At 30.3% G+C, this 16,888-nt stretch overlaps 1 protein-coding gene across 1 annotated transcript in view; it reads right to left on the reverse strand.

The window, feature by feature from the left end:
• The window catches only part of LOC142231348 (uncharacterized), a 34,007-nt gene extending 23,373 nt beyond the window's left edge, over window positions 1-10,634 (reverse strand). The window contains exons 1-3 of the mRNA XM_075301961.1: window positions 9,919-10,634; window positions 9,106-9,522; window positions 5,852-8,113 (exon numbers count right to left, since the gene is read on the reverse strand). Coding sequence (XP_075158076.1) covers window positions 5,852-8,113; window positions 9,106-9,522; window positions 9,919-10,634 — 3,395 coding nt within the window. The remainder of the gene's footprint in view (window positions 1-5,851; window positions 8,114-9,105; window positions 9,523-9,918) is intronic.
• Window positions 10,635-16,888: the final 6,254 nt, after the last annotated feature.

Genomic DNA, 16,888 nt, shown 5'->3' on the forward strand with positions numbered 1-16,888 from the left:
CATGGCACCATTTGCAATGTGAATTAATAAATAATATATTTATTAAAAATATTTGTGTGGGTTTATAACGCAAACACGGCTCATATTTTTGTTCCGAAACTATACAAAGGAGTAGCAGATGAATTGCCCAAGGAAAAATAAAATGCTAATTTTGTAATAGCAAGCAGAATCCACCAACTTAATTCAATATCGCTCCCTGTTACCTAAATAAACACCACTTTCGATGAGCGAAATAATGGTTTCTATAAAATTTTTTCGCAAGAATGAACATAGTACCGGCCTTAACAGAAAATTTTAAAGTTTAGTCAACGTATGGTTTTAAGCTGAAATCAAACAAATATCAAAACTTTATTTCTATAGAAATTTTGTCAAATTTTATTTCTATAGAAAATATTATCAAAATTTTATTTTTATAGAAAACTTTGTCAAAATTTTATTTCTATAGAAAATTTTGTCAAAAATTTTATTTCTATAGAAAATTTTGACAAAATTTTACTTATATGGAAATGATTGTCAAAATTTTATTTCTATAGAAAATTTTTTCAAAATTTTACTTTTATGAAAATGATTGTCAAAATTTTATTTCTATAAAATTACTTTGTAAAGATGTTACTTCTAAAAATTTCCTTTCTATAGAAAATTTTGTCAAAACTTTATTTCCATAGAAAATTTTGTCAAAATTTTATTTATATAGAAAATTTTGTCGAAATTTAATTCCATAAAAAATTTTGTCAAAATTTTATTTCTAACATATAACATTTTTTTGCAAAATTTTATTTCTATAGAAGATTTTGAAAAATTTTATTTCTATCAAAATTTTTTGAAAAATTTTATTTCTATCAAAATTTTTTGAAAAATTTTATTTCTATAAAAATTTTTTTGCAAATTTTTATTTCTATAAAAATTTTGTTGCAAAATTTTATTTCTATAGAAGATTTTGGAAAATTTTATTTCTATAGAAAATTTTTCAAAATTTTATTTCTATAGAAAATCTTGTTAAAATTTTGTTTCCATACAAAATTTTGTCAAGTTTTTAATTCTTTAAAAAATTTGTCAAAATTTTATTTCTATAGAAAATTTTGTCAAAATTTTATTTCTACAGAAAATTTTGTCAAAATTTTATTTCTATAGAAAAGTTTGTCAAAGGTTTGTTTTTATAGAGCATTTTGTAAAAATTTTGTTTTTTTTTCAAATTTTTATTGCAATAGAAAATTTTGTCAAAATGTTATTTTATAGAAAAGTTTGTCAAATTTTTATACGTATAAAAAAATGTATCAAAATTTTATTTCTATTAAATATTTTGTTGAAATTTTATTTTCATAGAAAAGTTTGTTAAAATTTTATTTCTGTAGAAATGTTTGTCAAAATTTTATTTCTATAAAAAAGTTTGTCAAAATTTTATTTCTATAGAAAAGTTTGTCAAAATTTTATTTCTATCGAAAAGTTTGTCAAAATTTTGTTTTTATAGAACATTTTATAAAATTTTGTGTTTTTTTTCAAATTTTTATTGCAATAGAAAATGTTGTCAAAATGTTATTTTATAGAAAATTGTTCAAATTTTTATTCCTATAAAAAATGGGCAAAATTTTATTTCTATTAAATATTTTGTCAACATTTTATTTCTATAGCAAATTTTGGAAAAATTTTATATCCATAGAAAATTTTGTAAAAATTTTATTTCTATAGAAAAGTTTGTCAAAGTTTTGTTTTTATAGAACATTTTGTTTTTTTTTCAAATTTTTATTGCAATAGAAAATTTTGTCAAAATGTTATTTTATAGAAAAATTTGTCAAATTTTTATACGTATAAAAAAATTATCAAAATTTTATTTCTATTAAATATTTTGTTGAAATTTTATTTCCATAGGAAAGTTTGTTAAAATTTTATTTCTATAGAAAATCTTGTAAAAATTGTATTTCTCTAGAAAATTTTGTCATAATTTTATTTCTATAGAAAATTTTGTCAAAATTTTATTTCTATGGGAAATTTTGTCAAAATTTTATTTCCATAGAAATTTTTGTCAAAATTCAATTCCATAGAAAATTTTGTCAAAATTTGATTCCATAAAAAATTTTGTCAAAATTTTATTTCTATATTTTTTTTTTTGCTAAATATTATTTCTATAGAAGATTTTGAAAAATTTTATTTCTATAAAATTTTTTTCAAAAATTGTATTTCTATAGAAGATTTTGAAAAATTGTATTTCTATAAAAAAAAACTTTTGAAAAATTTTATTTCTATAAAAATTTTTTGCTAAATCTTACTTCTATAAATTTTTTTCCAAAATTTTATTTCTATAGAAAATCTTGTTAAAATTTTGTTTCCATACAAAATTTTGTCAAGTTTTTACTGCTTTAAAATTTTTGTCAAAATTTTATTTTTATAGATTTTTTTTTTTCAAAATTTTATTTCTATAGAAAATTTTGTCACAATTTTATTTCTATAGAAAATTTTGTCAAAATTTTATTTCCATAGAAAATTTTGTCAAAATTTTATTTCTATAGAAAATTTTGTCAAAATTTGTTTTCTATAGAAAATTTTGTCAAAATTTTATTTCTATAGAAAATATTGTCGACATTTTATTTCTATAGAAAATTTTGTCAACATTTTATTTCTATAGAAAAGTTTGTCAAAATTTTGTTTTTATAGAACATTTTATAAAATTTTGTTTTTTTATTCAAATTTTTATTGCAATAGAAAATGTTGTCAAAATGTTATTTTATAGAAACCACTTAGAGAAGCTTTGAAACACTGAGATATGTCACCAGCATTACTGAGGTGGGATATTCCACCGCTGAATAACTTTTTGGTGATCAAAGCAGTAATCGAACCCACGACCTTGTGTATGCAAGGCCGGCTTGCTAACTATTGCACCACGATGGCTCCCATTTTATTGCAATAGAAAATTTTGTAGATTTTTTTTTTTAAATTTAAAATTTTATTTGTATGGAAAATTTTTTAAAATTTTTGTCAAAGTTTTATTTCTATAGAAACTTTTATCAAAATTTTATTTCTGTAAAAATTTTTTGCAAAATTTTATTTCTATAATTTTTTTTTGCAAAATTTTATTTCTATAAAAATTTTTTTCAAAATTTTATTTCTATAGAAGATTTTGCAAAATGTTATTTCTATAGAAAATTTTGCAAAATTTAACTTCTATAGAAAATCTTGTTAAAGTTTTATTTCTCTAGAAAATTTTGCCAACATTTTATTTCTATAGAAAATTTTGTCATCATTTTATTTCTATCGAAAATGTTGTCAACATTTTATTTCCATAGAAAATTTTGTCAAGTTTTTATTTCTTTAACAATTTTGTCAAAATTTTATTTGTATAGAAATCTTGTCAAAATTTTATTTTTATAGAATAATTTTCAAAATTTTATTTCTATAGATAATTTTGTCAAAATTTTATTTCTATAGAAGATTTTGTCAAAATTTTATTTCTATAGAATATTTTGTCAAATTTTATTTATATAGAAAATTTTGTTAAAATTTTATTTTTTAGAAAAGTTTGTCAAAATGTTATTTCTAAAAAAAGTTTTGACTTTATTTTACTCACTTCGACTATTCAGTCCATTGTGATATCACAGTGGTGAACTTCTCTCTTATCACTGGGATAATCCACCGCTGAAGAACTTTTTGGTGATCGGTCGAAGCAGGAATCGAACCCACGACCTTGTGTATGCAAGGCTGGCATGCTAACTATTGCACCACGTCGGCTCCCGTTTTATTGCTATAGAAAATTTTGACGGAAATTTTTTCAAAATTTAAAATTTTATTTGTATAGAAAATTTTTTAAAAATTTTGTCAAAGTTTTATTTTTATAGAAAATTTTGTCAAAAATTTATTTCTAATTTCCAATCTACCAAAAATTAAAAAAATCTACCATTTTTGGTAATGTTCTGCTAACTGTAGTACCCGTGATCTCTATTGTAGGCATAGATTTGTACATTTGCATCTACTATAGAGGGAATAACATTTTTTTGATATTGTCATTCATATAATTAGTTTTTCTCTCGCATTGAAACAATTCGTTAAGAATATTATCTTCTTACAAGGCATTTTCTTCTTGTTCTTCATTCAATTTAAATCTCCAATTACTTGTGCGTGTGTGCGAATATGGCAAAAGCACAAAATATTCAATACCATGAAATCACCAACACATTCACACCCGCACTGCCATTGCCATTGGTTGTTGAAAAGAAATTGCTCAATTATTTTTAATGCCTTGTAAATTCAAATTTTATGAACTTTTTCTTCCGGTCTACATAACTGTTACACTGTTGTAAGTGCCAATTAACAGTTATTGCTTTCTTAAGTTATTAAAATTTAAGACTCATTGTGGAGTAAATGCATTCAATGAATTATAGAAATAACGAAACAAAGGAGTGAGAGCAATACAATATTGGATTATTTTTCCCATTTGCAACTATGTATTGGTAGTATTATTGAATATAATTGTTGAAAAAAATATATATTATATCAATTAAAATTAATTATGAAATATTTTAATGTGATAAAAACTCCTCCATTTCATGGAAAATATTTTGTTAAAAATAAACAAATTTAAAATATAATGAATGTTAAAAATGTTTAAATATATTCCGGAATTAGTGTACATTTTGATAATATCCAATGAATTTTTAATGGGCTTGTCATGAGAAAATTCGCATTTTTTTTTAAGAACAAGAAATCTTTGACCTCACGACAATGTTTTTTCATTGTACTAATGATGCGTTGGGGAAATTTTACCTTGTAATAACTCTCATATGTCTCGAACTTTTAGGAAAATTGCTTTGAAAAGAAATTCTGAAATTTTGAGATAGGCGAAAACTCGAAAATTCGAATTCTCCAATTATTCAAAAAAATTTTGAACGATAAAATTTAGAAATAAATTGAAAAAGGCGGAAAGTCGATATTTCGATTCTGATTTCAATGCCTAGAAAACTCGTAGAAAGTTTCCCGTCTGTAATTTGATTTATTAGTCAGTATGTGTGAAATTTTTTACATGCAGCCGAAAAAGAAGCCGTATGAAAAAAAAAAATCTGTATCACACACATGCAGCTACTAGGTGTCAACGGTATTGAGCCCGACAAAAATAGTCTTTGATATACAAGCGGACATTAAGCTTAAAAGCACGTTATATGCAAGTTCGGTAAGAAAAGGAGTGAGAGATAGAATGGCATGTGCAACTTATGAAACTAGATGGCAATACCCATAAATTGGCGAGTTGCGTTTTTCTTCGTATTGCTCTTCATATCCCAACTCATCAGGGTAAGAGGTGTAATAATTAGCAGGAAAAAAATTTACAACTTAACAAATTAAAGAAAACTGTTATCGCAGACAATGTATAAATATTTTGGAATGTAGTAAGAAATAATAACATATTGCGAAGTATTAGTGAAGTGAGGAACTTCCGTTCCGTTTTTATACCCTCCTCCATAGGATGGGGGTATATTAACTTTGTCATTCCATTTGTAACACATCGAAATATTGCTCTAAGACCCCATAAAGTACATATATTCTGGGTCGTGGTGAAATTCTGAGTCGATCTGAGCATGTCCGTCCGTCCGTCTGTTGAAATCACGCTAACATCCGAACGAAACAAGCTAGCGACTTTAAACTTGGCACAAGTAGTTGTTATTGATGTAGGTCGGATGGTATTGCAAATGGGCCATATCGGTCCACATTTTTTTAACTCATTTTATTTCATATATTAAATTTACAATATGTACATTTTGAGGTCTCAGCGCCTTAAGGCTTTAAAGAGACCAAACCATGGCAACTTTAGCTAATATTCAACGATTTCATAAATAGAAATTCTATATAATTTACATAATATTTGGATTACAAAAGCATTGTCAAATTATCTAATAAATATGACTTTAGTTCATTTTTAAATGAAGATATAACACAAATGTTTTTTAATCTGCCTGGCAAGTTATTGTATTCAGTAGGGCCGGCAAATGATATTCTTTGCTTGGTTAAATCTATCCGACAACGTGCTACATTCAAATTACTGGATTGTTTAGTTACTCTCCCTGTTCTGGTAAAATTTTGATCAAATTGTAACGATCTTGTGTTTAATCTATGTACAGATTTGAACATATATAACAATAACTTTTGCTTATATAAACCACGAATTGGCAATATATTTTTAGCATGATTCTTATATAAAAGTGTTGTTGGATAACGCAGTGGCAAATTGTAGACAACTTTTAAGGCTTTGTTCTGGGCGGACTGTAGCTCCTTTAAAGTTCTCGTTGAACGATGTGCATAAATTATAGGTAAATATGTCAAGTGGGAATGGATAAGTGAGTGGTATATCATCAGTTTTGTATCAGTAGTTAAAATATTTCTAAACTTATGCAAAATTCCAGTGGCGGATGATACTTTTGCCTTTACACTTTTTATGTGTTCATCCCAAAGAAGATTGCTACACAAATTCACTCCTAAATATTTGACCATCTTAGACTCTTGAATAGTTTCTCCATTAATTGGAACAGTCATCTCTCCAGTTTCTCTTACATTTGTGGTAAACATAATGAACTTAGTTTTTGATGAGTTCAAAATAAGTTTAGTTAATCGAGCATACTCCGACAATATTGATGCGTCGTATTGTATCTCCGTCTGCAATACTGTTTCATGTTTGTATTTGTAAAACAGACACAAGCCATCAGCAAACATTACTAACTTCCCATTAAAGTTTATATTTTTTAAATCATTTATATATATCTTGAAGAGTAGTGGTCCTAGTACACTTCCTTGCGGAACACCATAATTTACTGGCAATTTATTGCTCTTGGATTCGCCTACTTGGACATATTGAAATCGATTACTCAAATAATCTTTTAGAAGCTCCACTGTACGGCCAGATACTCCAATGTAACGTAGCTTTTCTAGCAATATGTCGTGCTGTACTAAGTCGAAAGCCTTTGAATAGTCGAAAAATACTCCAGCGACTCCTTTATATCCAGAGTCTAGTCCAGCACAAATATATTCTATAACATACACCAAAGCTGCATCCGTTCCACAACCTTTAGTGAACCCAAACTGATTTTCATATAAAATATTATTCTCATTTAGAAACTGAGAAAACTGATTACATATGATTTTTTCAAAAATTTTGTCGATAATTGGCAACACTGCTACAGGCCGAAAATCTGTAACTCGTCTCGAACCTGGAACTTTAGGTATAGGAATAATCTTATGAATTTTCAGCACGTCAGGATATTTCCTATTTTCTATCATTTCATTGAAGATTTTTGCCAATATTTCACCAACCAATTCCCCTCTCATACAAATCATTCTCACTGTTATGTTGTCATAACCGGAACTTTTGTTCATGGTTAGAGCTTCGATAACATTTATTATATCCGATCCACAAATCTCAACTAAGTCCCATGAAGTAAACTGCTGTACTAATGTACCAAACATATTTATGTCATCATATTGGTAATGTTGAATGCCATTTTTTAGATCAAGAATCGATTTAACAAAATATTCATTTAAGGTTATAGCTTTCTCTACATCATCACTAATTGATCTTCCATTTTCATTAAAAAGTTCCAACGTTTGAGTTTTCTGTCTCCCCAACTCATTATTTAAAAACCGCCATGTTCGTCTTGCATCTGTTCCACAAAATCCAAAATTTTGCTGGTAGTAATCATTCAACAGTTTTTTATTACATAACTTGATTATTTTGCTTATTCTTTTCAGTTGCTCATTCAAACTATAATTAGTTCTTTTTCTTCTTCTCTTTTTTAATAAATTTTGCTTAAGACATATCAAGTTATGTAACGCTTCATTAATCCAGGGGGCCATTTTCATTCTCATATTTATTCGCTTCGTGGATGTTTCGGTACTGCGACTTGCAGCAGTTGATAGTAACTGGACAAGTTTTTGACATAAATCAGGAGGATCTATAAGTTGACCAAATTTCGTATAATTTATTTTCTCTTGATATTCCGTAAGATACTCATTCTTATCCGAATGTAATGTCACATCACAAAAAACAAAATTATGATCAGAGAGTGTGTTTTCAACACTGCAAACCAAAAATTTCGAAGGGTTGTTGCTGAAAACCCAATCTATACATGTTCCACTGGATGGTCTAGTTATATTTTCATGACAAGAGTGCAAGTTATAATCGTACATCAGATTTTCCCACAAATTTAGTGACCGATTACACGCAAAGAAAAAAAACGTTTGGAAAACGTGTACCGAAAACGTTTTTCTTTTGTTAGAGTTTTTTGAATTGCTTCGAAAATTTTAAACTTTTATCACCAAAAAAATTCGTTTGTTACAAAGTTTTTATTTTTTCAATAAAAAAAGTTATTTTTGAAACAACAACAGAGTCCATTTCGTTTATATCAAACACTCTTCTTTTCTCACTTTTGGTCTTTAATAAAACACATTTTACAGTTCAAAATTTAATATAGTACAATGTAATGTTGACCATTTTTTTCGGAATCTTCCGAACATATGTAGAATGTATGTAAAAAAAAAAAAAAAAACTTTGGTCGAAGCAGGGATCGAACCCACGACCCTTGGCATGAGAGTCAGACGTAGCAACCACTGCTCCACGGTGCCAAACTAAATGTTTGTTTCTGTTAAATAAACTTTGTTTATTCGGTTCGTGGGCGCCGCAAGCTATGCTATATAAATATAACTTATATGGATATTTATCTATTGATGACCATAACAGGTACATAGCTCAGTGGTTAGTGTGTTGGCTTACAAAGTGCATGGTCCGCGGTTCGATTCTCCGTCCAGGCGAAAGGTAAAAAATTTTAAAAATTTATAAAATCGTATAATTTCTTCTACATTGTTTGTATTACAGAAAAAGGTGCTAAGAACTAAAAATCTTCGTGGAAGTGAGAAAGATGTGAGGGAAAATGCAATTAGCCAGAAAAAAAAATTTTTGAGTTAGTCTTTATGAAATTGTTTTTACATCCTGGAAAAGAATAAACGTTTATCACAAAAAGTATATACTTTTCTTCCAAATACACTTCCTTACAGCGAAAAGCAAATGAGAAACGAACTTTGTTTGTCTAAAATTTCGTTTGGGAGGAAAGAATTATTTTTTTGCGTGTAGGTCCCAACAAGTCAACATTAACATCACCAACAACCAAAATATTACTAGATCGAAATTCCTTCAAGGCCAACTCCAACTGTGCAATAAAATTACTGACAACACATCGTTGTGATCCATATATTGATAGTATCGTAATTTTCAAATTATTTAGTTTGATCTCAGGTAATTCAATCGCAACAATATCCAAATTATTTTCGCTTTTATTTATAACAGTATTGTGTTTTAAAGTTGATTTGACGAAAATTGTTGTCCCACCGAAACCATCCATTCGCACACAGTGTACAGCTTTGTAGCCATCAATTTTGTATAGATTTACATATTGTCTACTGATCCAGGTTTCCTGAATAGCAATAACATCAGGCAGATTAATAAGTTGACTTATTTCATTTTTAAATTTATTAAATTTGTTTATCGAAGAAATACTTCTAACATTAATAGATAATATATGAAAATTTATCTGATTATTATTACAAATAAAAGTATTATATGAATTTACATTTTTAAAGTAATTAGAGAGCATTAGCTATTGAGTAAATATTACCAATAAACATATAAATTAAAAAAAATATATATAATAATACAATATTTTAATGGCCATCTTGATCTACATCATTATCATCATCATCCTCGTCATCAATATCATAAACACCAGACGGACATTAGTTTTGGTTATACCACCAGCATACTTTTTCAAGATTTCATCCACTTCCTCCAACGACCGTATTCTCATTTGTCTCGAATCTTAATTTTTCTTAGCAAAAACTCTACCACCGCTTGTATAGATAAATTTAAATCCAACAGATTTCAACGATTTCGCATACTTAAAAACGCTTAGTGTTTCTTTGGATAGAAAATCGTTGACATAGACCTTTTTCGTATCATCTAATTCACTCAATTTCTTTTTTTCTTTCATGAATGTCACCTTGCTTCTGTTGTTTACGAATTTGACCACAACAGATGATTGGTTGTTTCTTTGTTTAAGAAAATACGCCTTATCGATTTTATCTTCTGATATTTCTGCTCCAGACTTTTTTATAATATCCATAACAACATCAATTGGTTTAGCATTATTGTCTGTTTGAATACCATTTATTATACAGTTATTCTCTACTCTAGCTTCACTTAAAAATGCAACAGTTGATGTTAGTTGTTTATTACTTTCTCTCAAGTTTCGGTTTTCTCTTTGTAAGTTTTTTATATCTTGAGTATTCTTTCTCACGCCATTTAAAATGTCATCATATTGAGATGACATAAACTTCATCGTCTCTTTCAGTTCTCTCATTTCTTTGAACATCATTTTAAATTCATGTTTATTGTCAGTTGTAGGCTCACACACATGACACTTAAAACCAAGAGATTCATCGTCCAAGAACTTTTCTACTTCCACTTTGTTCAGCTTTGTACATTGCAAGTGGAGAGTTTTTTTGCAATAATCACATTCTATCGCTCCATCACTATCCAACACTGTTGTTTGGCATTGTAAACATACGATAATGTTTTTTTGAGTATTAATGCTTTTTCTCACATTGTACGGCATTTTTCATATACAGCGATCAGAAAAAACTTAGCTGATAACAATAACAGTATCTCTCGTTTGTTTAACTTTGTTTACACCACGAAATTATTATATTTTTTCTCCGCTAATACGCACTGAATAAAAAAGACGTTTGTTCGCTTAAAGTTGCCACAGTGGACTTGACTTTTACGTATAGCCCCCATATAAACGGACCCCAAATTTGGCTTGCGGATCCTCTAAGAGAAGCAAATTTCATCCGATCCGGCTAAACTTTGGTACATGGTGTTGGTATATGGTTTCTAACAACTATGCAAAAATTGGTCCACATCGGTCAATAATTATATATAGCCCCCATATAAACCGATCACCAGATTTGACCTCCGGAGCCTCTTGGAAGACCAAAATTCATCTGATTCAGTTGATATTTGGTACGTGGTGTTAATATATGGCCTCAAACACCAATGCAAAAATTGGTCGAAATCGGTCCATAATTATATATAGGCCCCATATAAACCGATCCCCAGATTTGACCTCCGGAGCCCTTTGGAAGAGCAAAATTCATCCGATCTGATTGAAGTTTGGTACGTGGTGGTAGTATATGATATTTAACAACCATGCCAAAAGTGGTCCATATCAGTCCATAATCATACATAGCCCCCATATAAACCGATCCCGAGGTTTGGTTTTACAGGAGCAAATTTCATCCGAGTCAATTGAAATTTGGTACATTGTGCTAATATATGGCCGTTAACAACCATGCCTAACTAGGTCCATATTGGTCTATAGTTATACATAGCCCTCAGATAAATCGATCCCCAATCACAAAAATTGGTCCATATAAGCGATATCCCATATAAGCGACACCCATATTTCAATTCTGGCTCCCTACACTGAAAAAAAAGCATACCCGGTTCCAAAGATTTTGTCTTTACTTTAAAAAATTTGGTATTGATTCCGAGCCAAAGAAGCGGAGAATACAAGTAAGGATACTTTTAAGACACAATTCTCTTTTAAAATCGGGTGTTGTGTACTTGATTCTAGGAAGCAAATTTTAATTTTTCGCTTTTTCAGCTTTTTTCTTCATATGCTATCAAAGTCCTTTAAAAACAAGTTAACGACGACTTTATTTTCCAAATTAAGACTCGACTTCTAGTAGAAATTATGCTGTGTTTCAAGTAAAAAACGTCTTTAAAATAAAGTGTTGAAAAACATGTCCTATATTTGAACGATTTTTTGCTTTGTAGTCAAGATGCAAAAAGACGACAAATTCAAAGACAATTTCATTAAATTTAAAGATTTTTTCAAAATTATTAAAGTCAAGTTGACCTTATCCCAAACATTTTTTCTTTCATGTTATGATACCCATTTTTAAATCAAATCACTTAATTATAAGGACAATACGACTTCATTGAAAAGCTTATCGACCTTTGGTCAAGGAAAAAAACTTTATACTAGAGAAATGCGTCTTCTATGCTAAGCAAAATTTGCATTCGTATTTTAAAGACATGAAATCTTTGACCTCACGACAATATTTTTTTCAGTGTACGTACCGTGCAATAGTCCATATCGATCCCTAATTATTTGTAGACGTATCAAAATTTAGAAAACGATTTATGATACCACAACCCAATTAATTAAATTGTGGATGACAGTCTTACGTAGAAGTTTCTACGCTATCCATGGTGGAGGGTACATGAGATTCGGCCTGGCTGAACTTACGGCCATATATACTTGTTCTTACTAAAATCTTAAAAACTATTTTTTCATACTCAAAAAAAAAAAATGTGACAGTAGTGAAATCAATAAAAAAGTAAAAAAAAATGTACAGTTGACTAAAATACTTTTGTTCAAAATAATAAATTAGTACTTTGTTGAATATCCTTTGGCTTTAATAACTGCTTGTAAATGACGTTGCATTGAGTTCACCAAGTTTTCGATAGCGGTCTTTGGTATATTTTCCCCGAATCTCTCGTTTTCATAATTCTTTCTCGACATGAGCCACAAGTGCTCTATTGGATTCAGATCCGGGCTTTGGGGAGGATGCGGCAGAACCGTATGGGCGTTACGGAGTAACTACTCCCTAACGACATGCGCCATATGTTTCGGATCATTGTAGTGCATGAAGGTAAATCTTGCAATTTGTCAACACTTTTAGGGATATGCTCCTTTAATATATCTAAATAAGGAAATTTTGTCATATTACCCTCTATGAAACAAAATGAACCGACTCCGTTCGCTGTCAATGCACCCCAAATCATGACATGACCAAGCTTTAAAGTTCCAACTACATTGCACGGATCGAATGATGTGCCTTCTCTTCTGCAGATAAAACTTCGACCGTCTGAGCCAAATAAACTAAATTTTGATTCGTCATTGTAAATAACGTTTCTCCAAAACTCATTCGGTTTGTCAATGTATTCCTTGGCATATGCCAATCTTTTGGCCACATTGATTCTGGAAAGAAGTGTTTTTTTTCTGGGGCGTACGCCTTGTAGTTATTTTTGTGAAGAAAATTTCTAATGGTTTGTGGGTTTACATCAACAATGGATGCCTCTTTGAGTGATTTGGAGATATCAACAGACGACATTTTTGGGTTCTCCATTACGAGACGTAAAATTTGTCTCTTGGTCACATCGGAGCTAATTTTGGAGACCCTTCCAGTTCCATTGTTTCTATACAAATATCCATGAATTTTATAATTTTTTAATATGTTATATACCGTTGACTTAGGCTTGTTCAAAATATCCGCAATTTCACGAATACTTTTGCCTTCAGACTGATGTTTCACCATCAATTTTTAACTTTAACTTGAAGTCTGCTTACCCATCTTGCCGATTACACTTCTGAACATAAAACACGATATGTAGCAACATTTCGATGTACCGTTTAAAAATAAATAACGGTACTCAGTAGTATTCCTAGTAATAAGCTGCAATTTAGTGTGTCCCACTTTTTGTTTGACTTGGAAAAGTAATTATTTTAAGCGTTTGTGGGAAATATGACATAAAAAGTAAAAATTTCTTAAATTTCGTTTTCAAGCATAAAAATACGGTTTAGTACTAACATTTATCTCTTTACATCGATAAAATTGGATGCACTGTTATAAAGTGATTAGCTAACGAAGTTAGAAGCAATGAGTGTCCCATTTTATTTTTGAGTCACTGTATATAAAATTTCAGACAGACGATCATACGCACAGATGGACATACCCAGCAAAAAAAGCGCCGCCAAAAAAATAATGAAAATGTTCTTTTTGGATCCGGAAGTGGTGCAAAATTGACGCAGAAGCGATGAATTTAACATGGGCTTGTCATACTTTTCCAAGTCAAACATTTCAACAGCCGGTGCACTGTGTTTGCATCACTTCTTTAGGTGTGATCCGAATTAAATGTTTTGGAAGTAAATTAAAAAATTCTGCGATATTTTGTCAAATAAATAATTTTTAAAATTTTTTATAATTTTTAATGGATTCTAACGCTTGTCGGAAACGTTTAATCTCAAGTATTTTCAAAAATTCACAATTTTTTCAAATTGGATTTAGCATTTTTTCGCCAAAATTTAAATGATTTGTACCATTTTATGAATTCTTACTCTGTTTTTAACCTATTTGAAACAAAACAAGTAAGGAAAGTCTAAAGTCAGGTGGGGCCCACTATATTATACCCTGCAACACTTTATAGATCTAAATTTTCGATACCATATCACATCCGTCAATTGTGTTGGTGGCTATATACAAGGGTTTGTCCCAAATATATACATTTAAATATTACTCGATCTGGACAGAATTTGATAGACTTCTACAAAATATTTAGACTCAATGCACTAGGGTGGAACACAATGTTAGTAAAATAATATGGGAAAATATTTAAATCTGAGGCAATTTTAAGGAAACTTCGCAAAAGTTTATTTATGATTTATCGCCCGATATATATGTATTAGAAGCTTGGGAAAATTAGAGTCAGTTTTACAACTTTTCGATTAAGCAGTGGCGATTTTACAAGGAAAATGTTGGTATTTTGACCATTTTTGTCGAAATAAGAAAAACATATATATGGGAGCAATATCTACATCTGAACCGATTTCAACCAAATTTGGCACGCATAGCTACAATGCTAATTCTACTCCCTGTGCAAAATTTCAAGTAAATCGGAGTTAAAAATTGGCATCTGTGGTCCTTTGAGTGTAAATCGGGCGAAAGCTATATATGGGAGCTATATATAAATCTGAACTGATTTTAATCAAATTTGGCACGCATAGCTACAATGCTAAATCTACTCCCTGTGCAAAATTTCAACCAAATTGAGCGAAAACTCTGGCTATTAGAACCATCTTAGTCCATATCGGGCGAAATATATATATGGGAGCTATATCTAAATCTGAATCGATTTCAACCTAATTTTGCACGCATAGCTACAATGCTAAGTCTACCCTCTGTGCAAAATTTCAACCAAATTGGGCCAAAACTCTGGCTTTTAAGACCATATTAGTCCATAGCGGGCGAAAGATATATATGGGAGCTATATCTAAATCTGAACCGATTTCAGTCAAATTTTGCACACTTGACTATACTACTAATTGTACTCCTAGTGCAACATTTCAACCAAATTCGGCAGAAAATCTGGCTTCTGGGGTCATATAAGTCCATATCGGGCGAAAGATATATATGGGAGCTATATCTAAATCTGAACCGATTTCAATCAAATTTGGCACACTTGACTATACGACTAAGTGTTATATTTATACAAAATTTCAAGCAAATCGGTATAAAACTCTGGCTGCTGGGTCCATATTAGTGCATATCGGGCGAAAGATATATGTGGGAGCTATATTTAAATCTGAACCGATTTCTTCCAAAATCAATAGGGTTCTATTCTGACCCAAATTAGGAACATGTGCCAAATTTGAAGGCGATTGGACGTAAATTGTGACCTAGACTTTGATCACAAAAATGTGTTCACAGACAGACGGACGGACGGGCGGACAGACGGACATGGTTATATCGGCTCAGGGACCCACCCTGAGCATTATTGCCAAAGACACCATGTGTCTATCTCGTCTCCTTCTGGGTGTTACAAACATATGCCCTAACTTATAATACCCTGTTCCACAGTGTGGCGCAGGGTATAAAAATAGGGGAAACACTTAAATCTGAAGCAAGTTTAAGGAAACTTCGCAAACGTTTATTTATGATTTATCGCTTGATATATATGTATGAGAAGTTTAGGAAAATTAGGGTCATTTTTACAACTTTTTGACTAAGCAGTGGCGATTTTACAAGGAAAATGTTGGTATGTTGACCGTTTTTGTCGAAATCAGAAAAACAAATATATGGGAGCTATATCTAAATCTGAACCGATGGCACGCATAGCTACAATGCTAATTCTACTCCTTGTGCAAAATTTCAACTAAATCGGAGTTAAAAATTGGCCTCTGTGGTCATATGAGTGCTAATCGGGCGAAAGCTTTATATGGGAGCTATATCTAAATTTGAACCGATTTCTTCCAAAATCAATAGTGTTCTATCCTGAGCCAAACACATACTTGTGCCAAATTTGAAGTCGATTGGACTAAAACTGCGACCTAGACTTTGATTACAAAAATGTGTTCACGGACAGACGGACATGGCTATATCGACTCAGGAGCCCACCCTAGGCATTTTTGCCAAAGACACCATGTGTCTATCTCGTCTCCTTCTGGGTGTTGCAAACATATGCACAAACTTATAATACCCTGTTCCACAGTTAAAAATATGAAAAAAAAACCAAGATATAAAAAATTGAATTAAAAAAACTTCTTGGGTAGTTAAAATAAAGAACTCATTGGAAGTGCCTCTTCTGGAAGTGCTTTTATAGTTATGCCTTTGGAAGAACTTCCAAATTTTTACTGGGTAGTTATATCGTCTTAGAATTTCTCCCTGATCAATAATATATATACTTTATATAATCGGAAATCGATATTTCTATGTATTACAAACGGAATGAATAATGTTACAAACGGAATGAACGAATAATGATCACGATCACTACCGTGATTTTGGAATCACTCACGCAGTGATCACTGTTCGTCACAAATAATTTTTTGTCTCATCTCTAGTCCTGAGTCCTGTTGGGTTCCGATACTGTTTTCAGAACATATTCCCGATAATATTCGGAGCAACCATCTGTCGTAACGGCGACCAATTACCAGCGACAGCGCTTGGTGGGATTGTTACTTGTTTGCGACCACTTTTTTGGACACGATGTAACACTATATATATAACATACTATATACCGATA

Source organism: Haematobia irritans, chromosome 3 (genome assembly GCF_050003625.1).
Source record: "Haematobia irritans isolate KBUSLIRL chromosome 3, ASM5000362v1, whole genome shotgun sequence".
NCBI lineage: Eukaryota > Metazoa > Arthropoda > Insecta > Diptera > Muscidae > Haematobia > Haematobia irritans.